This window comes from Lonchura striata, chromosome 11, assembly GCF_050655825.1.
Source record: "Lonchura striata isolate lonStrDom1 chromosome 11, ASM5065582v1, whole genome shotgun sequence".
NCBI lineage: Eukaryota > Metazoa > Chordata > Aves > Passeriformes > Estrildidae > Lonchura > Lonchura striata.
Window position 1 is genome coordinate 13,889,979 of NC_140713.1, and position 25,324 is coordinate 13,915,302.

General features: G+C 35.4%; 1 protein-coding gene across 5 annotated transcripts in view; it reads right to left on the reverse strand.

The window, feature by feature from the left end:
• Positions 1-9,552: 9,552 nt before the first annotated feature.
• The window catches only part of LOC116184054 (uncharacterized), a 167,056-nt gene continuing 151,284 nt past the window's right edge, over positions 9,553-25,324 (reverse strand). For 2 of the 5 annotated variants that reach the window (XR_014957889.1, XM_085589592.1), the window contains 3 exons: positions 13,829-13,908; positions 12,689-12,822; positions 9,553-10,108 (listed from right to left, as the gene is read on the reverse strand). Coding sequence is in view for 2 of the 5 variants with exons in the window: in XM_085589592.1 (XP_085445718.1) it covers positions 9,990-10,108; positions 12,689-12,822; positions 13,829-13,908 (333 nt within the window). In the remaining 3 variants the exon portion in view is untranslated. The remainder of the gene's footprint in view (positions 10,109-12,688; positions 12,823-13,828; positions 13,909-25,324) is intronic. The other 3 variants (XR_004148785.3, XR_014957890.1, XM_085589593.1) reach the window with 2 other exon arrangements.

The window sequence follows — 25,324 nt, forward strand, 5'->3', positions numbered from 1 at the left end:
CATGAGCCCTGTTGGGGCCTGGCCCACAGTGCCCACATGGCTGGGCTGTCTGAGAGGAACAAAGCACAAAAAGCGGAAAGCATCACCTTCCTGAGGCTTCTCCCAGCCGTGCCCCCCAGCTGTGGGCTCAGCTGCCCTGCTGGCAGCACCGAGCCCAGCCCGGGGGCTCAGGGCCACCCCCGAGCACAGAGGGGCCAGCTCACCCCTCAGCCCAGCACTGCCTCAGCCCGGGCAGTGCCAGCAGAGAGCCCCACGCACCTGCCAGGACACTCGGGCTGGTTCTGTTTGTCTGTAATTACTGCGGGCTCGGTGGAATACTTCCCTGAGAGGGAAGCCCACCAAAGGAGGACTGGGTGTTTGGTCAGTGCCGCCAGCCATGGGACACGGGTGCCTGGGCAGTGGCAGCCCCACAGCCAGCCCCCAGCGGGACTGTGAGCCAGGGACGGGCCTCCCAGGCCAGCAGGGCATGGAGGGACGAGGATGAGGAGTCTGTGCATCACAGGGGGTCCCCACTGAGGCCTTTACAGCCCCCAAGGGCACCAGTGCTGCTGGGTGGGAGAGCAGCATGGAGGAGAGATTCTACAAAGCCCTGGTGGGCAGAGGGGAGATTTGCTTCCAAGCTCTTTAATCTTTTTGTATCATTAAAGATGATACATGCTCAAGTTTATTTTTCTTGGATGCTAATGCAAGCTGGCTTTGTATCTGGAGCACTTGTGTGCTCATCTTCAAGCAGTGCAGTCTGCAGCCTCCCAGCACTTTGTTATACCAACTATTCACACACATGGGAACAACTGTAACATCAAATACTACAACTTGTGGAGATATAATCAATAAATACTTATTTAAGGATCAGTTTAGATAAACCTAAACCATAAGGCATGTCATACTCATAGTACCTATTGCATATAGATTCAATTAATAACCAATTATGCTTCAATGTCAAAAAAAAAAAAAGCCCTATGAAGCAGCTATTCCTCACTGAAATAATTCTTTCAGCTCTTACCTAAATTTTAGTTTTGTAGCAGACAATTTTGTAGTAGACAGAAAAATGTTTCTAGCTGAAAATGGATCAGGTGAGCTCCCTTCAGCCACTACAATATACATTTTATTCTTTGTAGAACAGGTTTATCTAAAGATACCACTTCTTTATACAGCTGAAGCAAAAAAATACTTCCAAAAGTGAAATTAAATGAAAACAGAAAGTTTTGGCAAAGTCTCATGCTGGCAAACTTTATTTGCAAAAGGTTCAGTGGAATGTAACAAAGATAGAAACTATCATGGCATGCAGAAACATGCAAGCTGATAAAAAAGTTTCTAGTTCAGCCTAACGTTTGTACCTGCCAGGTAAGGCCACCTTACACATACATCATAAATGGATGAAAGCAAAGATTTTAAGTTAGTATCAAAAGGATCAACTTCCACTCCCTGATTCCCCTCTGAATTTAGAGCACTGTGTCAAAATTCTATACTGTCAAAACATGTTACCCACTACCTTTTATTTATATAGATGGGACAATCTTTAACAAACCAGCACACACACTTTGAAATTATTTGTCTAAATTATTCTAACAAGTAAATTCTCCCTTCTGCACCAGGTACTAGCTCTTAAAATATGCTGAGTGGTCGGAACTAGTGTAGTTTAAACATACTTTTATTTATAGTGCTTGCAGAGCAATGCTTGTACAGACAAGCTAATTAGGCTGGGATTTTGTCCCTTTATTTTTATAATTCAAGTTTTAGGAGCAGAGCATTTGATTTATTACATGAAGGTATTTTTATAGCCTCAAGTACTACTGCTCTTTAGGACATAGGGAACATCACAGCCCATTTAATTTACACAGGAGATGTTAGTAGTATTTAATGGCATGTAAACATTTTATAAGGTAAGCTCGAATAACAGGAGATTTTTTTTTAATATACTTCAGCAAAAAGGTTCACAAATAGATTTTCATTCTACTTTATTGGACCAATCTCTGTTATTGCATCAGAAGTGAATCGAGTTTTAAAAGGTGTTAAGAGTTTTCAATATATTTTGTGACACTGAACAGAATCACAAAGTATACATAAAACAACCAATGTGTGAATTAATTCCAGAACTTGTGTAACTGCACACCCTCAAATCATATGTAATTGTCTGTGACTTCAAGCAATAATTGCAATGGACTTTAAATAATATTATAATTCTATTTCTTTTCAAACATCACAATTTTACACAATTCTATGTAGGAGCATTTCAAAGATACTTTATCATCATTATTACTATTCCTTCTACATAATAGGATTTTTAAGGAGTGACATTGTCTTTTTTTAGGCCAACTGATAAAATTAAAAACCACAGTAGTTTAAAACAGAAGTGTAAAAAACCCAATTTCCTCTTATAGAAATCATCTAAATTAAATCATATATATCATTTTATAAATATTAAGATATTCTCTTTTTTCAATGTTTGCATCATAAAAAGACAATATAAAGATCAGGACCATTGCCTGTTTTTTAAAGGAAGTATTGGGGGGTGGTTTACAGTTTTACAGGGAAAATGATGAGGTGCATTGTGGTAGCAATCACTAAAACAAAATCTAGGAAACCTGGATATCACTTCATTCTCAAAATATTTTCATTTTGGTGAAGAAAGGTAAGGCAGCAGCAAATAACTTAGATATTTACTGGTGTGACTGTATTTTCTTGTCTTCTATGTACTGTACAGGCAAGAGGAAAAGTGCAGCATATTTTTTGGTTTTTGTTATGAAAAGCATAAAAAAAATCTGTAAATTCCTCACATAGAAAACCAAAAATTGAATAATGATAAAAAAAGAAATTCTGCCCCAGTCCCACATTTTTTGTAAAGCAGAAGAGACAAATTATTTCTTGGAAGACTTAGGAAAAGGCCTGAAAGTTCTGGTTCTTTCATAAATGCCATGTCCTCCCCCCATGGGAATGGTGTGTTTTCAACTGATGTTCTGTTGTGCTGTAACATGACTAAATGCTCAGACTTTGGGAAAACATTCAGTAAAGAAAAATATTATTATCTCACACTGACACAAAGCAAAATTAAATAATTGTGTCAACACCAGTTTGGATTAAACAACATGCCTAAAAGCCTACTTAAGTGAAAGTGCTGTAATTACAAGTGTTGAATATTAACTTTATAAGGCACTTAATTGCACTGGATCATAATGAATTATCTAGTTCTAGTGATGCTTTGACACATTCCAAATGAGAACCATAAGGAGTTAACTTATAGTCCTTAGTGACTTTCATTATGTCCAGTGACAATATAAGATCCCATTTATTTCCCAAGACATAGTCATTTTCAATACAATTTCATCATAAAATATATGAGCATTTCTTCACCTAAAAATGTTTCTATTAGGAAAAAAATACTGGTACAACCTCCATACATAATAGTCATCTAATTTCTCAAGTGATTCATTATAAAAATCACACAGAAATGTATCTGTTCTGCTCTTGGACTCTTCTCAGCAATTAATATGGTAATTCATTTTATGTTTCTTCCACCTGTAAGATTTGTATGTCAAGGATTCAAGGACTGTCCAAGCAGAACCTTTCTAGCTTTTCTGTTTTCACTGAATAATCTGTCTATATATAATGTAGAGAAAACACTGCATAGTTTTAATCTTTAATCATAGTTTTAATGCACACATACTGTGTGCACTTCTCTTGATAACTAAGGAATAACTTGGTGTATTCTTTAAAAGATATTATTTTAAATTTACAATAATATTCTACTCTTAGACTTTACAGCATGGACTATTTTTATGTTGGGATAGGCTGTGCTTTCTTGTTCACCTTTACAAATTCATAACAATAACCTCCCATGTGATTTTGCTAAAATACAACTTATATTATACAAAACTTCCCTATCATGCACTCAGAAAATTGTTACAAAGATGGTGTGAAGGTCTACTCATGGCAGAAGTCCGTTTAAATTTCTTGGGTGCTCTTTAGCATGGAATAAGCACCTGCCTGAATGGTCCAACAGGTTCAGCAGCAGGACCAGCGTGGTGGTGGGAGGCTGGGAACAGCACAGGATGCAGCACAGGATCAGTGCCCTCCTGGGAAGGCAGGGGAGATGTGTGACACTCACCCCATCCCTGCTTGGCAGCTCCTCCTCAGTCCTGCTTCAGCCACTGCGACTGCTCGAAGGAGAGGAAACAGACTCTGCATTCCTTGGCACAATGGTCTGCTCCAGGTGGATGGCACCAGGGGCCTTGTTCTGTTATCCCTGATAATACAGTCATTCCTCATCCTGCAAATAATCCTGCTGAAATCAAAACTAAGAGGTTTGCAATGAGATTTAAGTGAGACTATTCTCGTGTTTAAGTGCTTCATTGGATAAATGCCTTCATTTTCCTTTAGGATCCTATCCAATATCCATTGTAATCAGTGGAAGAGACTTCTATTGTATTCAGAGAGATCAGTTTTTATTATTGTATGGTCTTCATCCAGATTAAGTCCTCAGTGTGCAAAGCTAGTTGCCTTTTTATATATATACATATACAATGAGAAGATTTTTATAGTTGAACATAAAAATGAATGTCTCTTCTGCCAAAATTTTATTGCAAATCTGGAATTCTATCTTACTTATTCCTTTTTAAGGTTTTGAAACCTTATATGAAAACCTATATGAATCTGGATAATGACCAAAAAGCCCACAAAGATTGCTCGTACATGATAAACAAAATTTTGGATCTCAGACATGATTTTAAGTAATTATACCTTCTGGAGAGATTTGAAATGAAGACATTTATTAATTTTAATTTTTCTGGTTTGACATTATTTCAAATTTGTAATTGTTCTAGAATCATTAAAAGCTGGAAGCTGTCCCAAATAGTCGCTGAAGTAGTTAAGTAACTTCGCTTTGGTAACCTAGGTGTCCCAAACAGAACAATCATTGTTATAGTAAAATGAGGTAACTACACATTTTCTGTTCCAAAATAGTTATTTAAAAGCCTGGATACATATAAATGTTATTCACAAAGTGTTTACATCATATGTGCCATTTTGCATTCATTTTTTTAATCTCAAAGCAGAGAAAATAATCAGGTATCAATGTTCCGTTTTTCAAGTGGACACTTCAGATAAAGTTCCCAAAACTTTAACAATAAATCAGTGGTGGAAAAATAGGAATAAAACCTGAATCCCAAGAATCTGTATCTAAAGCAGCAACACTGCTCCCTCTAGTTTTGTATGCATATATATGTGCACGTGGGATGCCTGTTTGGGAAAGAAAACACCTCCAAATAGGCAGTGGCTGTGCCACAGCAGTGGCTGGAGCTTACTGGTGCTCTTGTTTTGATAAAGTCTGTACTGCACACACACATTGCCAAAGGCTTGCAGTGTAAAACTCGTTTCATTACCAGTAGTTATAAGAGCATATCAGTTTATGGGGATGATTGTGCAGGTGGTGGTGAGTGTTATAAATATTTATGCTACTGCAAAGGAAAACTCCCTCCTGAAGGTGTTGGAAAGAGGGTCTCTGTTTTAAAGAAATGTTGAAATCCTTCCTCACCTTTTTTACCTGACTTTAAATCATTGAACAGACTTTCCGTGTCTATACATCTTCTGGGATTTTTAACAGCAGAAAAAATTGAGTTTTTGGTGTTTCCAAAGCATTCTTTGAAAGAAGTCTATGTTAACCCAATGGAAATGACTGATCACCTTATTTCTATAATCCTGTGACAAATCATCACTGGCATGAGATGTAAAAAATACAAGTAATAGTTAAAAAATAATTATAAAGAAAATTGTTTCCATGGAATGATGCTACTCCCTGATGCTTATTCACATCACTACTGGTGTTCATACAAGAGACTTTAACTTGCATCTTAAATATTTTTCCTGAATTGAGCCTAGGTTTCTTTGATGGAAGTTCTTCCTTTAAATCTTTTGAGCTTTTAGAATTGCACAGCCAAATGGAGTCCAGTGTTTTCAGAGTAAGCTGTAACATGTACAATTTCATAAAGATGCAGATAACTTTTTGGACATAATTTAATATTATTGGGTTTTTTAACCAATGCAGAATCACACTCCTATGTGATTCTGAGTGAAGTTTACATTGTGCTTCAGTGGATTTTAAATGGCTGCATGAGGTCTACTTAGACACTTTTATTATTTTCTAGTTTATTCTCAAAGGCTGCAACAGCAATATAGGGAAATGTTGTAACTGAACTCGACATGACAAAAAAATCAGGAAATGTTTGCAATTTTGGTTCACTATAACTCATTTTAAGAACACAAATTCCCTTTCTTTGTACACATAAATGTCATGTGAAGGGCACATAAAAGTTTAGTCAAAAGGGGCCTATTAAAAGCAACAGTGACATTAAGCATGAGCAATGAATAAAATGTATAATTTCAGAATCATAAAAACACATGGTTTCATTAGACTGGCGTGTGGTGGTTCTCTCCCATGTCTCAGAAGGGTTGGTATTGATCTGACTATGAAGCTGTGACAATAAAACTGTACTCTATTGACTGCAGCTGCAGGGTCTCCAAATATTATTTATTGAGGCAAGCAGAACAGCAAAGCAAAAGCACTGCCCCAGTAATAAGTGGTAATTGCTGGGAAGTGAAGCATTGCACTCCCTATTGACCCTTGCATCCTGAAATTTCGATGGATTATATTTAACTCCATTAGGATTGGCATTATCAAATTACATAAACCACATTATAGAACAACCAGCCTCAGTTTAGGTCATTGATTTTCGATTATACTGATCTTCCATATGATTCAGAAGTACCTTCTATTACCAGTGATATGATATCAGTGTTGATCTGTAGGGGTGGAAGTGCTGTTTCATTACAATGAGATAAATAGCACTGAGGAAAAAAGGTAACTATTCTTCTAGCATTGGCAGACAGAATTATTCCTGTAAATAAAAGTATTTGTAGATTGAAAATTCTGTAGTTCAAAATTTACATACATTTCTAAAAGCTCCAACACTTCTTCATTTTTATGTTAAAAACATTAAACCATTTCTGCTAATTTTTCACCCTGTATAGATCAATGTACTATCAGTGATGATGCCAAGTTTCTGATATCAGATACGTGTTGCCTTTTTAAGATAAAATAAAACTGAATGGAATATCTGCCTACTCAAGCAGCTACCACTAAGCTGCTCATCATTCTGAATGTCACTGATCTAAATTTGTTATGTTCTCAAGGACCTATTATATCCTTTCCATCCCCTACCCAAGTGTTTTAGCATGGAGCTGAACAATTTACTGAGCTCTAAGGCTCAGGCAATTTTGATGCATCCCTTACAAGCCTAATGCAAAAATCCAATTTGTTACAGCACTTAGTTAAAGTTTTTAGAAAGTCATGACTTTTGCTTCAGGGATTGCTGGTTCATTCACTGGCACTGGGCTGGGGTGTGTCCATTGCACACATGAATTTTGTTCTCAACCTTACAGTGAGTATCACATGTTTTGTCAAAGGAATTGTCTTTTCCCATTCAGGGTTTTTTTCAAAGACATTAGATTTTATTTGTGTGTTTAAACTGCCCATTGCTAGGATTAGAAGGACCAGTTCAAAGTCTGAAAGAAAAGGAAATGTCTGAAAAGAAATAATAAGTTTTTAAGCAGAGGTGGTAAAGAGACTCACTATTCATAAAAGGGGTGATCAAAAGTCTTGCTCAAAAACTCACTCATTCAACTCCACCAGAATTCAGCATGAAGATTAGTTTCCAATACTAATTACTCCAACTCTTAATCTCTTAAACTCTTCTTTTTTCTTGACATCAAATATACATGGCTACTAAAGTTACTGGTATTTTGCAACACTAAAAAGGTTCTGCTTAGCTGGAAAATTCATCCACAATTTACAGCAGTAACTCACGACATGTAAAATTTTCACATAAAATAATGTCTGAAAAGTTAAGGTGTATGAGAACAGAATAAACTGATTTAGAAAGATGGTTATTATTTTGCAGAGCCTTAAACTTCATATGTTTTAGTAGACAAATCTGAAGAAACATAAAAATAGATGGATTAAGTGACATGACACTGGAAAAAAGCTCGTTTCACATCAATAGAAGATCACTATAGAGCTGTCATTGACTGAAATGAACTAGATGATAAATGGCCCAAAAACCCAGGAAGATGAAATTTTAATAAAGTTTCAAAACATTTTCATTGCAAAGACATTAAAATTTCATCTATCTTTATTTCTGATTTGAGCTATAAAAGTAAAAGAAGGGTGAGGAAAAGATTTTTTCTTTTGTTTCTAGTCATTTCATTTCACAGTAGCAAGGAAGTTCTCTACTCCTAAATTCTCTTTCCTTCTTTGGACCTATACTGTTGTTAGGACATAGGCTCATCCCTGTTAAATATAATTCTTGGTAAAGTATATTTCTCTAATTAATTAAATTTTATATTGAATTTAGCAAGCAATTTAGTAATCATGGTTTCCAATATGTAGCGAACAGCTGAGCGAAATATCGGGAAAACCACAGCGTATAGAATTTCTGTTTGGTCATAAATGTCTCCACCTGAGTAGCAAATGTGAATAGTTGACTCTTTAATGCTACACTGTAGCTAAATAATAGGTTATAAACAGTCAGGCTAATGACCTCACTATTATAGCTCCAGACCTCCTTGAAATAGCTAATAATTAGCATTGAATACCATACAGAAACATGCCATATTCTGGCTTCTTGATTTTTGTTTCAGTCTTGGCATTTCAGAACCTTGATGTACTAAAATAAGATTGTTAAATTAAGATACTGAAGAATATGCAATATTAGCAGGTACATTTGTAGTTTCTAACTGGAAAAATAGTTGATATAGAATCTGTTTCTAAAGACTGTGGGCTTTTCAATTGTGAGAATCATATCAATAAAAATAGAAATCAATTATGTAACAATAATAAATAAAGTTATGTAAGATATGCCTGATGTATTAACTAGCAAGGGACAAGTGGGCATATTTTGTCAGCAAGACATTGTACAAAAATCTGGAGTTTGTTTTTGTCCTGCCTTGATAGAAAATGTCTTTATCAATAAAGTCAGAAGTGATGGGAAGATAACTTCTGAAATAGAATGTGTGTGTGTATATATATCTACATAGTCACATAAATTACATAGATATATGCATCTGACTGTGATTTACATTGATTTCTTCAAAATTCCATGGCATTAAAATATTTTACTCATTCTGCTTGATCTGCCTATTTTTGTTCTTTGAAAATACATAAATTTTGAAATTTGAAATATAAACATTATCTCAGATGCAAAATTATGGAAAAAAAACAACATCTCCTGTTTATTTCTTGTATATTGATTCCAATAACCATTCAGCAGTTCCAGGACCATTTATTCTTTTCAAAGAGAAGGCTGACATGCTGGCTAAGCTATAAGGCTGATATTCAATTTCCTGCTCCCTCACAGGCCTCTTTTGTGATTTTGCCAGTTCACGTAGGCACTTTGTACTTTAATTTCCCCTCACTATAACAGAGACAGTAGTACCTTCTTGTATCACAGCTATGTCTTGGGAAGAATTAGGATGGTGAGATATGAAAACAGAGGCCACATAAATGTTTCATAGAGTGTGACAGATGTATTTTAGAAGAGGACCTTGCATAACAAGACTTTTTGGAGAACATAGGGAACAACTGTATTTTTCCAATGTGTTCTCCTTTTATATGATAAGCTATCCCCTCAGAGACAGAAACAAATAAACATTGAGTAGGACAGCATAAGGCAAGAATTTTCCAGAGTGTTGTGACAGCAAAAAATAAGATGAGGTAAATGAATTCACCCTTTATTTTCATTATTCAGAAAAAATAAGTCATTTCTTGACACATTTGCTTCAAGCACATTGCTCCTTCATTATTAATTTTACTAATGGATTTTTTTTCTTTTAATATTAAGGAAAAGATTAAGAGTAGAAATTTTGCTCATGGAAAAGACTGCTAAAGCAAATCCAAGCTGGTACTTGCAAAGTGATTAGATGAGTGTAGAATTCTCCCTCTAAGTGACAGGGCCAGGTCTGAGGACAAAATCCACTCTTCTATGTAACAGAATTTTACTTCCATCTTCCTTGAGCTCTGCTTGAACTCTTCTCCAGTTTACAGAGTGAAGTGAGAACCCTGGAAGAACAAATTGTCCATCATTTAAGCATATTGATCCAAATCAGTCTTGTACAATTAGCAGCTCAGTCAAGAGCAGCATGGTTTCCAAAGACGTCTATTCCATCTTCTAGAACACAGACATAAAGGAAGCACTACATTCACAAACACACTGAATTTCACAGTAATCTTTTCTTTGATGTCACCTACAACCACACAATAATTTGCAATTGTGGCAGCTATTCAGGAAGTTATTTGACAGTAAAGTCACGTCTCAAATCATGTTTCCTAAGAATGCTGTTCTCCTAATCAAATTTTAAGTAGAAAATAAAAGCAGTTACAATTTACTTTCATGAACTTTGTCACTGGTAAAACCCCATCATATCAGGTTTATTTTTTGAAGCATGATTGCTCAGATGCAGGAGCAAAATTACGTATTTGTAATGAGAGCTGAAAAAAATTCAGAGAACTCCTAAACATTTCAGAAAACACTACTGCCTTGTTTCCATGGTACTTAAATAGCTACTTATTAAAAGGCAGAAATTTGATTTTGAAAGAAGTTACTACTACTTGGTAACACACTACAAAATGGGAAATTGTTTTCATTCCATGGCTAGATTAAAATATAACAAAATTTAACTATGTCATAAAGAGCTGTTTATTATTTTATAACTTAAAAATTTTCAGAGTGATGTCACATTTATACACTTGAATATATTTCACTAGCATACACATTCCTCTTCATTTAAAAGCTTTCCCTAAAACAAAATGTTAGCTGATATCTTATTTTTTCAGGTATCATTTAGTGTAATTGAGTAAAAAGATAAACATGTACCTTGCAACCACACCTTGGTAAAGTAAGCACTTGGCTACCCAAGCAAGAACCTTTTGAAATAAGTTTTCCACACCACTGCAGGATATATCAAGAAAGATATGGAGACACCATGTGCTATGGGCAAATAGGAAGAAACACAGTAGTAGATACCAAGGAATATAATTTTTAAGCAGATATTTTCTTTTCTTGGTAGGGTAGCTGGTAAACTGTGTGAATGGATGGCAGTGCCTAATATTTGAGATAGTTGAGAATTATCAGCTGGGAGAAGAGGAGGTGAGGAGAGGAGGTTGATCATGACTAGAGATTGATTTGGGATTTCATCAAGGATCAGGAAAAGGTATTGGTCCAAGCTCTTACATTTTCACTGCCTAGAGGAATAATATACAGCCCTTGTGCTAGGCTGCACTAAGACCGTGGAATGGACACTGGACAAAGTGATATACTGATGTACTGAAAGGAGAAATTAATTATTTGAAATCCTAGTGCTGATTGCCTAATAGCAGTCTCACATCAACCTTGTGTGCACCCTGGGTGTGTAACTACCTTCACACTACATTGCCTAGAGGTACATTTCTAGGTTTTCTCTACTGAGTAAGCAACATTTTTAGAGTTCCTGTATTTCTTTGCTGGCACACAAAATCCATTGTGTGCTGCTTTTTTTTATAAAAGAACTCTTTGCCAGAGCTGTTTCCAAATGGCATGGCATGACAAAGCATATCTAACATGGGCTTGTGTACTCATAGCAATTATCCAGAGAGATGGGATGCAAGAAATGAGACTGGTTCCAATTTTCTGTCTGAGGGCTGACGATTGTTTAAATAGCAGACATGAGTGTGGTGAGGGTTGTTTGGTTTCTGGTATCCTTCCTATGTGATGTTCTTCAGAATTATCAGGTGTCATCAAATTGCCTGGCAGACCCTTACAAGCAAATATAAGGTCATTATTTGTGCCATGGTAGTTTAGAAAAGGAGAATGTGGTTACAGTGCGTGGCTATGGTAGCAGGGGATCACATCTCCAGTTCAGCTGCAGCCTGACATGCAAACAGACTGACTACTAGGGAATGCATCTCAAGGGAGAAGGCAGGGAAGTAGGCAAAGGGAAGTTTTCTCTTTGGAGATGTGAGACATGAACAGGAAAAATGTACTATTGTGCTGTCATCCTACACTGCTTCTCGAATACTTGATCCTGTTGCTCTCTGTGCTGATACTCTATTAAGCATAAAAGAAATGCCATTTAATTCAGACTTCATTAGGTAACGTGGGAATCTACACTATCATCCTATGTCATGAAATTGTTGGACTCAATGAGGATATGTAAAAGCTGCTGGCATTATAGATAACATCAGCTGGCTCTAGATAAAGCAGCCTGCCCCAAGGGGAGGGGGCTGGGAGGGTGGGAAGGGGAGTGGAATAACTGCTTTAAGTGTCTTCACTGAAGTGACTCCCTTGCCAAATCACATAATTTTGTTTTTTCCAGAACAAAGATTTCTGTGGTAGAATCAGTCCTGCGTGATAGTTCAGAGATCTTTTATAATGTGCAGAAATATTTTAAAACTCAGTTTTTTCTATTCTGCTATGCAAACCCTGCTCCCCAAATCACTAACACTGCACATAATGCACGCAACATGATGTACGTGTTCTGAGCCACAGTGAGAACCTCTTAATTTAAACTTATTTGCCCTATTCAAGTGATTCAGCATGTAATTAAAGTCTATCGCATTATAAAAATTAGCTACAGATCATCATTTGTTACAAGTGTGACTCACAAGGGCTAAGCCTGCTTAATATTCTGGTTGGCAGCAAAATGTTCGAGGGCAGAATCCAGATCAATACACACAATTTTTTTTCAATCTTCCCTGTGGTAGTAGTGTTGTACATTTTGGCATCACTGTCTTGCCAACTGTAATGAAAGAAATTGTCATTCAAAATAAGACCAATTAAAAACTGATGTCCTTAAAAAATAGCACTGCAGCATTTTTTTTTTTTACTTTTGGATCCACCATGTTCAGCAGACCACCATGGCATGAATTGCCATTAATATGTCATTTCCCTTTCCTGTTATCACAATATAAAAGACCTTAGCTCTGACCTTTCTATCAAAACATCCTTTGTTTAGAATGAAAGCTATTCACTGTTAGACCCTTATCTATAGAGCTTAGCCAGCGGATCAAATCCAAAGAGCAGAATTCGTTTACTTTGTATTAAATGAGCTCAGTTAAGAAGTTTCAATTTTGGCAGAAAGGTGCATTAATCACAAGGAAAAGAACAGATCTCACTTTTCACAGCTTCTGGTTTACTTTCAATACAGTTACACAGTAAGGCTTTTGTTCCTTAAAAGTAGCACTGTATTTAAATACAGTAAATATAACAAAATTACCTTCTTAAAATTACACTAGAGTTCCTACAGTACAGGATGTCCATAATGACCTCAGTGTTGCATGACTAACTTTACAGCTTCAAAAAGGTTCTAAATTAGTTTGGACAGATGGGTTTTATCCAGAGGAAATCAATGAGGTTTTGTGAGTCTGACTTAATTTTTATGCAGCCAGTACTTTGAGATGAAATTAAAATATGTATAAAAAACATATTAAAGTTTCCCTTGGGTTCATAGTTGTTTGTACATTTACAAGGTGTTAAAGAGATGATTTAAAAACTAACTATATGAGGGATCAATTCAAGTATACTATGATTTATGGTCTTTCATGACATTTTTGACACTTCTGGTCTAATGTCTTCTTGTTTTGAACCACTAATTATCTTTTAATTCATAAGGGTTTGGTGAGATTTTATAAGTGTAATATAATATAAAGAGCTGTATCACATGGAAAGTTTTAGAAGAAAACACACTTTACAAGTTGTAAATAAAGATGTGCTGCACCAGTTAAAAATCCACTTGATTGCAGTACCTCCAAATGGGGAGGGCTTCCCCATCTGCCAACAAAATTGGCAGATTTTTAACTTGCTGCTCAGTAGTGAGGGCCAAAATCTGAAAAGCAAAAGGCAGATTTTCACAGATTTAGTGCTTTCACTGTGTAAGACCATATCAAGCCCAAAGATTTATCTGCCTGATCATCTATGATCTGCCCATTCCCAGGACCATAAAACCTTTATATAGTCAAATTTTTATATACTCCAAAAAGGAACAGAAGCTGGAATATCCTTCTGGAAACTCATATGAATTGAATTTTTCATTCTTTTCTACTGAACTGCCACAACTTAGTCCTGCAACCTACTCAGAGCAAGTGGAAAGGTCCCCATAATACAATTTAAAAATAGTTTCTAAATTATCCAAGGCCAAAATTCTCATCAATGTTCCATTCTGGTTTGGTACATCTATGGGTACAACACAGCCTAGGACTCACAAAAACAAATCCTTTTTAAAAATAGTCCTGTGTCTTTTCATTTTCTCATAATTATTTAGCTTAACATAGCTAAGAAACGCAATAATTTAATAATAAATCTGCATAAAGCAAAATAAAATAACTTGAAAAGTTTATTCCCTTGTTCAGCGCAGTCACTAGCAGTGAACACCTGGAGCCTTATAATTATTCCCCAATGTCTTTTTAGAGATGCAAAGATGGTTCAGTGTGTTTGCTTACTTTTATTGGGATAGGAGTGCAAAAGAGTGTGAAATACATTGCGCCGTTCTGTATTCCAGCACATCTACTGATATTGTGTGTATATTAAATATAGGCTATCAATATATAATATAGTATTTGATATAGTATATCAAATACAATCAAATACTGGATTGTAACAAGATAAAACCTGGGGGAGTTCTCTCTTCCTACTCTCCAAATACATGCAAAATTTTTACTGTTAACTTGTAAATACCTAATAATGCGTAGATAAACTTCCAATTCTGGAAGCCAAGTTTATTTTATGCTACATAATAACTGAGAAAAAAATCCAGAAGAAGGGAAGACAGGAGTAAAGAGCATTTACATCATTAAAGATATCCAGGGAGAATAAATTTGAAGAGGCTCAGTAATACTTCAGTTATTAAGAATCCAAGCAAAAACATTCTTACTCTTCTACCTTTTACCTAGTTTTGTGGTAATTACTGGTGATGACAACTGGTGTGATCACTATGCCGTATCTTATTGAGGCATCCTATTTCCACATCATACAATAGATAATGTCCAAAAATACTACTAATGATTCGTCTTTAGTGAAGGAAAATCTTTAAGCCTGTTCTAGATCCCTGCATCTATGCTTACAGTAGTGAATAAAATAGAGATAAACAATCTTCTGATGACATTTTCAAAAAGCAAAAAGTTGTTGGCTTTCAACAGGTTGTAAATGAAGAAGCCAATTTTGATACTTTACTCCTATCAAGCTGTACTTTTTCTTTTCAAGGGACATTATTTGCCATTGATCAACTCTTAACATTCAGAACTTCATCTGTTCTGGCAAGCCTAACACATACATGACACAGCACAGCAGAAGCATGCAAACCAAGAGGGATATTGCACACTGACATACCCGCCCAAAATATCCAGGAAACGAAAGTTTCTGAAAACAGGTGTGGATTTTGCAGCAGGCAAAAATAAATCCTCTGTCAGCCCCAAGTAAGAATGAGAAAAGAAACTCATAACACCAAGACTCTTTTAAATGTTGTGGCTTTAACCTTCTTCAAGTTGAAATAGTGGACATACAGTCAAGAACTACAAAAAGCAGGTTTACTCTAACTACCTTGGTCTCAGTTCTGCATGATCCAGGACATTAAGGGCAGAAAAGTTCCAATTGTCTAGGTTTCAGAAAATTCCCCTTAAAAATATATATTTTTCCTATTAGATGGCAGCAATTCAAGACAAAGTGAAAGCACAGAACATGAAAAATGTCCTGTAGCAGGAAAAGGTAACACATAAAATACCAGTCAGATGTAGACACACAGAAACAAGAGAGAAAACAGTGCTCTAAAAGATGCTCAATACCTTTTCTCTTGTGGGTGTCTACACCTAACTCATTGTTAAGATCTTCCTTCTGTCCATTTTGGGGTCTGTGGTTAGAATTATATTTTGCCATTTCCCAGTCAGAGAAATAAAGGAAAAAAACATCCAGTCTCTTTTTTCAAACACGAAGAAGGCAGCAGTGGTGTTAAAGCATGGGCAAGCAAGAGAGCTTTAGAGAGCTGAGAGGTTCAAGCAGCTCTGGAACACATTCTCCCACTCAGCATTTTGTTATCAGGACAAAGATCATCTCACTGTTAGAGCAGCTGAGTCATGCATCTCTGAGCTGGTTTAAATTCTTTCTGCTGCTTTTTGTTATGAAAGAGTCCCTTCATGGAATTCATGAAGTTATCAAGTCTGCACTTTCAATTCTACATCACAGCTTCCTTTCAGCTTGATCTCTTTGCTGTCACAGCTTCTGACAATTTCAATGTTTGTTGGGATTTTGTATGGCTTATAATAAATACTTCCTTTAATTCTCCTTCCCACCTACTGACTCTGCATATAAAAGTGCCTTTTCCACACTCAAATAGAATATATTCAACTTTTATCAAAATAGATACTAGCTGAGGAAATGAAAAGGAAAAATTACTGTTATTTTTATATACAAATTCTAATATTCTATATGCAATTTCAGTGGAAAATTCGTTCTCTGCCTTTATTAAATAGCAGAACTGTACAGTGAACCTTGAGAAATTTGTATATTAACATACTGATACTGGGTATTTTTATCAATACATACAGAAGTTTAATATCTTCAAATGAATTACTTGCATGTGTAATCTGGCTACCTTGTAGTAAAATGAATTATGCTCCTGTATATCAAAGAACTATGTAGAGGATGGATTGGAATTTCTGTATTCTGTAAGGATAATGTAAGCAACATAAAATTCTGGAAAACATTGCAATTAGATTCTAAATTACTTTACAGTCCTTAAGCACATGAATCAAGCTGAGAAATAATTTCCCTAAAACTCATTAATCAAATCAAGTATATAACATTCCTTAACTAATGCTGTTCATTCCATGAAATGTGTATACAGAAGGCTTTCTTTTTTACTTCTCTCGTAACTGTTTATATGCACACTGAAGAAATATGCCCAGCGCTGCTTGCAATGGTTCCAGTAAAAAGGTACCATGAAAACAAACTTCTAATAAAGGGATTCATTATTAGTAGGATGTATGAAGGAGATCATAGAAGTAAAGGTGTACAAAACTTTCAGGGTACAGGTTCTTAAGGAATTACAAAAAAAAAAAAAAAAGAAGGTTGCAATCCACACAGTGCATTTATTTCACTCAACCTGAGTTTCTCTGAGTTTCAAATTTTAAAAGAAAATAAAAACTGAAAGTTAAACTCAGTTTGAGAACACTAGGTTTTATCTTGTTTTACATCAAAACCTAACAAAACTGTGAATTTTTCTTGTTTTCAGCATGAAACTATAAATCACCTCAGGTTTTCTCAAACATTTAATTAACCTTAAGGTCAGTTCCTCAGGGTTAAATGCTGTTGTCACTGGAGAAAATGGGATTTTTGCCATTGACTTCAGTGCAATCAAGCTTTGGCCCATAGTGAATTATTTAAGTCAAGCCAGTTAGTATGAGCTGGGGAATACTGTAAGATAAAACTGAATAATTACTTAGTAGAATTAAAGTAACAAACCAGGATATATTATTTAGAATTAATTATTCATCTAGCTATATTGATTAGATTTGCCAGCGAAAAACTTTAAAACTAGCAATTATTTCCTGAATTCCTTAGCATCTTAAAAATATTGTATTGGAAAGGTTCACAGGCCAATTATCCAAACATCTTGGACTAATACCAGAGTGGTCAGAAAAATTATTGCAATAACTCTTCAAATTCTTGGTTGTATTTAAGATAGAAATTCCAAAGAAAAGGTTTTGAAGTGGAGAGAAAGTATAATATAGAATGTTGGCTTTTCAATCACTAGTGTCACCTTTTGCTGTAGATATGTACTTGGAAATGCAGGTAGGCACTGGGAAGATTTTTGTAAAATATTTTAGATCTTACTCAAAGTTATGTGTCTAACTGTACCTTAGATGCCTTGAAAGTATCACTTTTATTCCCTTTTAAAACACATGATATAAATGTTTAAATGAACCAGGTAGTTGCCCACAGACAGATATGGAAATGATTAACAGAAGCCAGAGCTTTAAGAGAATTTTTTATAGTGATCACTATGGGAATCTCAATTGAGCCTGAAGGCCTTGATTCAACAAAGCATTTAGGCTTCTAACTTCCCATTGATTTCCCATTTAAATTAATGGCAACTTTGGGCCTAAAGACTTCATTAAACTTGGAACTAAGTGATTAGACTTTGCTGATATTTTCAGGACACCGAGTTCTTGATCACTTACAGAATTCCTGGAAAGGGTTACTTGGTGCTAGGGATTTCAGGTTATCTGCTGGAAAATGCAAACCCCCTTGTCACACTTGTCCCAGAGCACACCCACACGTGAAAAGACTGGACAAAGAACAGCAGCTCTCTGTGCCTCCCCCTGCAACTGTACACACACCTTTCCCATCTTATGTGCCAAACCTGTCTGACAGGCAGCTCTATTGTAAATTACCACACTAACACAAGGGTGTGCAGTTTTACATCACAAAAAATTGTGAAAGAAGTATAAACACAGGTCCTGTATGTTGGAGCTGAGTCCTGAACAAAAGCACTGCCAGCTCTACATGCAGAGGGCACTGAAGAGAACTCCAAGGCTGGTGCAACGTTCTGCCTGCTTCTCTGAGGGAGCAGGAAGGTCCCAAAGGACTGAGAGTGCAGCTTGCTCTGGGGATGTGTCCATTCTAAACAGAATGTGGGGAACTGAGCATCCTCCCCTGCAAGTTTCATACAACCTGTCAGAAAAAAAAAAACCAAAAAAAACCCAAAAAAAACATTGCCTAGAAATTTCATGCATAACTTCAAACACATGTATTTGATGATGGTGTCTTTAGAGATTGCTGTTTCACATACATATAGTTAACATTATTAATGATTATATTGATTCAGTCCTAAATCAGTTTTCCTATTCATCTCTACTTGTTTCATGTGCATGTTTTTGTCCAAATACAAATAGAACTTGAAAAACCAGAGGTTCTGGAATAAAGCATGAGATGTTAAAAATATCAGACAAAATTATAATAGCTTTAAGCTATGCTTTGCTAAATTAAAGTGTGTGATTAACTTCTGTAAGTATGTAATGCATTCACATCTTACTTTGTCCTGAAGAGCCATTGGCTTTTTTTTGAATGAGCAAATTAGAGTAAGTTCGCACACGTATTTCTTTTTTCCACCATATTTTTATGTAGAAAAAATACTTTTCTTCTTCCATCACAGGTAATCATAGTTGCTGTGTGATTTAGAAGTATGATACAGTTTAAAGTGATCTGCTCATCTAAATATTGTCAGCAAACAAATCTGCACAGAATTATAGAAGCCATCTACTGACATTTGATTCATAAAAATACAAATAAAGGATGACTAATTTTTTTTGGTTTTTTTAAGACTGTAGGGAACAGTCAATTAAAGTAATTTAAAATAATTATTTCATGCTCCATTTAATTTTAAAAGTACTCGGAGATGGGTTCTGAAATTTTTTTAATGCAATGAGCAGAATCTCTTTCACTGTAAATATCCTGGGCTCACTCTTGAGACAAAAATATCTGATTTTCCCAGTCTTGTATTCTTAATGTGTTATAATTCATTGTGATAGGTGTGATTTTTGACATTATGGGATCCGGTTAGATCATAAAGTGTATACAAATCAAATAATATAGATTAGATGCTATGCTGGTCCATAACTGTTAAATGGGGTCATGGTTTCTAACTAGCTAATAGACTCTTATGTACTAAATTATTTCATGGAATTCAGTACCATCTATTCATCATAACACCGACATGCATTATCTTAGGCAATTAATATAAAAATTCTTCCCTCTTGCTTCTGGTTTGGATGAATTGTTACTAAGGCAAATTACTTAAGTCATTGTCAGTGCTAACTGTACTAATATTTTTAATTAGCAGTGGACTCTGTATAACAAGCTACTATTCTAAGTGGGAACAAAAAGAAAATACTGTGATTTTAGTTTCCTTAACTGTAAGAAGTAACGAGTGTTCATATTTTTTTCACAAAAACACGTTTCTGCTCAACAATTACTTCCCACATAGCTGGTCTGTTCTTTTGAGGCAGTCATATGAGAGGAATTTGACATCCTAGTACACTCAGTGAATTAGGGTTCTGAGTAACAAAGAGTATCTTCAATGTCAGTGGACTTTTCATAGGAAGCTTCGAGAACAGAGTTTTGTAATGACATATTCAAAATCATCAACAGACTTATTTTCAAGAAATTAAGCCATTATAAAATGCTATATTATTATCAAAACCATAATTTCATAGCTCTATTTGAAAAAAAAATTGTAATATCTTCAAATGTGTTGGGAGACAAAGTCATTGACCATTTCCAGGTTCCTGTTCCCTCTGCCTTACACCCAGTAGTCAGAGCACTTTTACAGTTATATAGTACTGTGAACTGGTTTGGAAGGGACAACCCTTTAAAAACCTGACAAAAAGAGCCAGATAAAGACAAAGAGCCACTGAGACTTGAATTGAAAATCTGAATGCTTTTCTGAAGGCTTTTCTTAGATGAAAATCTAAGTCATTCTGACAGATTTGTTACATAGTCAGAAAATCTTCTGTATCACATCAATAACCTGATTTCTCATGCTAAACCTGAGATTTGGTTGGTCAGTCTTGAAGCCTAGTAACACCAACAGGGAAGGACAAAGTTTACATGTGTATTGACACAGTCATTTAATAAAATAAATGCTAATATTTTCAAATGTATGCCAGGGTAGAAATATGGCCCTCTCCCAACACTCAGTTGAGAAGTTCAAAGGATTCTTTAGAAAACAGTCTATGTTTCCTAGTCAAGGTAGCAGAACACTTACATTACTTTGGTAATTCCTTACTTCTTAAGAAATCAGAATAAAAACGGTTTCTAATTTTTTTTTTTAATCAACATTATTACAATAATGGGCAGGTCAGTAAATAAATAGATTGGATAACATCCTGATAAGTATTAGGTAATTATTGTTGGATGAGTTTATAAATGCTTTACAAGAACTTTATAAATGCTTTACTCTACCGGCTACTTGACTCCCATAAATAACACACAACAATTCAGAATAACTGTTAGTGTCAAGAAGACCCATACAGAAAATTGATGTCATAATGAAAGGAAAATAATAAAAAAGCTGACCAGAAAATAAATGAGGAAAAGCTGAGGAGTGATTAAACAAGCTGAAGAGACAAGGCAAACAGAGAGAAGAGACTAGTTACTGCTATCCACAGGCATAAACACTCATTACCCATGTTACTCTGCAATTTCATCACCAGGTTTGGAAAATATGCATGAAACAGGTTTAATTTTGAAAATTTAAAGGGTTCATCAGGATCTCTTAATCAAATCACACATTTACAGTACATTGTTATCTGTCACAATCAATTAAAACATGAGAGACTTAAGTGGCCACAGAGCACTTGGGAGGTCTATAATGTCCCTGATAAGACTGTACAACACCTCTTAATAGTGATGGAAATTAGAAATGTGCCTGGACAAGAAAAACAGACTTCTCTACACTATTTGAAAACCCTATGGAAATGCCAGAGAGTCCTGCAGACAGCTAAAAGCTCAGCACTATCACATCTGATCTCTGAACGACCTCAGTACCAGGATAAATATAAATATTGCCTGCCAGTACTACTGCGAAAAATATTTACTGACTTTTGTTGGAGAAATGTTTTCCTGTTTAGAACAAAACACTCTCCAAATGAATGTTGCCATGACCTGGTAAGCAGGGGGGACACAGACACTGCTGGTTATAATTAGCTGCTGCAGTTGCTTGCTTGTTGAAGCAGTAACTGAGATCTGCATTGAGAGGAAGAAACAGAGCAACCATAGAAAGAAACAATAGTGGAAACAATAAGAAAAGTTAATTTTTTAGCTACCATTTTTGTAAATAAAGATTAATCCTAGGTGGAAGATTCTTAGGGGTTTTGTTGTGGCTAAACTGTTTTGGATTTTTTTATAACTGCTTTTCTTATTCTTGTTGTGAGGCACTATTGGGTTTAGAGACCCAGAAGGAAAATCTCTCTTCAAATTATTGCACACCCATCACCTAAACACAAGATGGAATAGGAGGGCAAACATGGTACCCATGACATTTGGGTTAAACTAGTAACACTGTAATAGCTTTGTAATTCAAATACAAAGTACACACTGATTTTTGTTTCAGTTTTAGTTATGGCAAAACGTGACTTACTCACTGGATGGATTTTCCCAGTCCCACACGTCTTGTTAAAATATTGATATCAATGTTTTGCCTCTCTGTCTCTCTCCTCATACATGCAGCACAAAGGTCACCATGCAGAAGACATGCAGAGTTATTTCAGCTGCTCTGCACTGCCTACCATGCTCTGCTGAGCACATCAACAATTTGGCCACTGCAGTAGAATTTGTAAGATTGGGGAGGATGCTGCTCCTCCCCAGCCCTGCCCTGCCTCCCATGGATTTCTGAAGTTATTCTTTCTTAAGCTGTAAAACTCAAATTTCCAAGATAAATAAACTTCTTTTGAGTTCATCATCCTGGTACTTAGAGAAGTTTAAAAACGTTCCAAGAAGCAGAGGCACTTCAGCCTTAGCTCCAGTGCTCACCTTACTAACATAGACATTACAGAGAACTGAGGCTTTAATTTGCAAACAGAGCAGTGCTCTACATCTGTATGTTTGCTTTGGTGGATGAGGGTTCAAAACTCAGAAAATGAAGCCTCTTTTAGGCTTTGATTGGACTGATTAGCTTGAAGTTCATAAGTTTTAAAAAAAAACCCAAAAAACAAAAAAACAACTATAGCTAACTTGCATATGATTTCCTACTATTTTTAATATAAATTTAATATTTAAAATCCATCTCTTGTGTCCTAAACCAGATATTGTCCAAAGCAGCTGTGACTGAATTGTAAAATCTCACCCTGTGTCTGGTTTCACATCTGGCAACACCCAGCTAACAGTTACAACTTAGAGTAATTAAAGGAGGTTTTTAGAAAGCCAAAATTATATATAAAGAATAAATTATTAAACTGTTATTTTGTTTTCCAACCAAATTTGCAGAAACTTTAAAAGTAACTGGGCTATCCAGTTATTTCTAAAGGTGTTGATCAAAATAAGAACATGCTGAGGAAAGTAAAGGCAAGCTTGTAAATGGGTGGGGACTGGGCAACGTTAAGCTACCATAATTACTAGCCAGCAGTATGTCTCCACTTTGATGTCAACTATATGCTTTCTTTTGTCTCAGGGAGGAAGAAACTTCAAAAGATTTAATTTCAAGACAATAAAGGGCCTTGCTAATACATGTACAGACTTTAACTACAAATGGAAATTTTTAGCATCAAAGATATAAACATAACTTTTAGAACTAAATATTGATTTTGTGTTATTTGTGTAACACATCTACCAAATATATTCTTTATATGAGTACTATATAGGGTATAGCTTATGGAAAATAATAATCATGGATATTTTAATAAGAAATCTACATCTTTGTTTCTATAACTTTGTATGATTTTGTATAATTGTAATATGTTTGAAACTTTAAATATGACATAATCTTAAAATAATTTTAGGTGTGAACAATTCTACTAAATTATAAAATATATAAAGCTACATATATAGAGAAGATGGCCATGACATCTTATAATTCTTTTTCAGAAACCATACCAACATAAATACTTTCAAACAAGTATTATTTTTCCAATTAATTATTTTTAATTAAAGAAAAAAGAGCTGACAATGAAAATGTACTAAGAATATAGGACTGACATTAATGCAATTATTTTTCAATAACTCTATTAAATTTTGGGTCTATCCTCACACCATAGATAAAACTTATTAATGACACATCTGAGAGCTCTTTTTAGATCCTCAAATATAGGAGGGAGAATTAGAAAAGAGTGTGAATGACACTTTTTGTTCACACATCAGTACACAGAGCCTGTTTTGGTTGAACTGAAAATTTACTGCATAAACAGAGATAACTGCAGAGAAAAGGTGTGCTTCATTCATTATGGATGGAAAAAATATTTCATTTTCAGAAAGCCATTATAAAACCTAGAGGAGCTTCCAGAGTAGCATCTAGCAGAAGGTGAATTCACTCCCACCCTCTGGCTGACACCATTTGAATGCAAATTTCCCTCTTCCCAGAAAAGAAAGCTAAAAAACAGATTACGTGTCATTCCCAGGTAGGAATAAAATAATTAAATCTATATTGAAACTCTCTAGTGTGATTTTTTTAAATCTGATTCAAACTGATTACTCTACACATAAACGATCTGGATTCCAATATCTTTCCCAATTAGAATTCAGTCTACTTATCTACTGGTTATAATTTGAAGGGTTTTTTGTCTACATTCATTCATTCAGCAAAAAGCAATGTCAGCTGATGTATTTCATGTAACACTGCAAAGTGTCCTTGATTCCTATCTGTGCACAGTTAAAAACAGAGAAACAAGTCCTATCTAGCACCTAGCACCCTATTACTATTATAAAATTACATTATATTACACCTTATTACACTATAAAATAGATGACTATTTTTCTTTAAGCAATAGTTCACAAAGTGCTGATAAATCCTAATCCTGGCCATTTCATAAGAGGCTTTTGTAGTATGTAACACAAAATTGAAAAATACTTTTTATAAAAACTTCAGAAAATATATTGTGTCTTCTCAATTGTTGTGGTCAGTTATCCTGTATTATAAGAAAAGGTGGCTGCTTTAAATTCCTGCTGAACCTGAATAACCATTTCTGAGATATGGAGGCTATTATCTCCTGTGAAGCAGATTTGCTTTTACTTTCAGAGGTTCTTTCTGTGTGTAACAGCCCATGGAACTCCAAGGTAAACAGCAGACACAGCAGAATTGTTTCTCAATAGAAAACTGTCCTCTAACAAGACCTAAATTTCTCACCAATTCTACCAAGTACTTTTGTGCTCCCAGAATTATGTTAGGCCCTCTAATCTCATTGTATTAATGGGTTTCAGTATCAGCTGTTTCTGCAATAACAGAATTCAATATGCATTGCAAAGAAATCGAACTTTAAATTAAGGTGACAATGATTATGATTGGTTTAGATGCAGTCCGGTCTACCCTTATTTGAAAAATTTGCACACCAGCTACACAGCAAAGATACTTATCTTTTGTCAAAATGAAAATAGCTAAAATGAAGGCTTCATGCTCCCCAGTTTTGCTTTTTATGTTGTGCTGGGAAATCTGAACTGCCTCTTCAGTTAGTTACTTGTGAAAGAGCTTTGGTTGAGAATTCTTGGGTCTGACAAAGCACTTCACATCCTCCAAGACAAAATACTTATTGATCCCAAACATG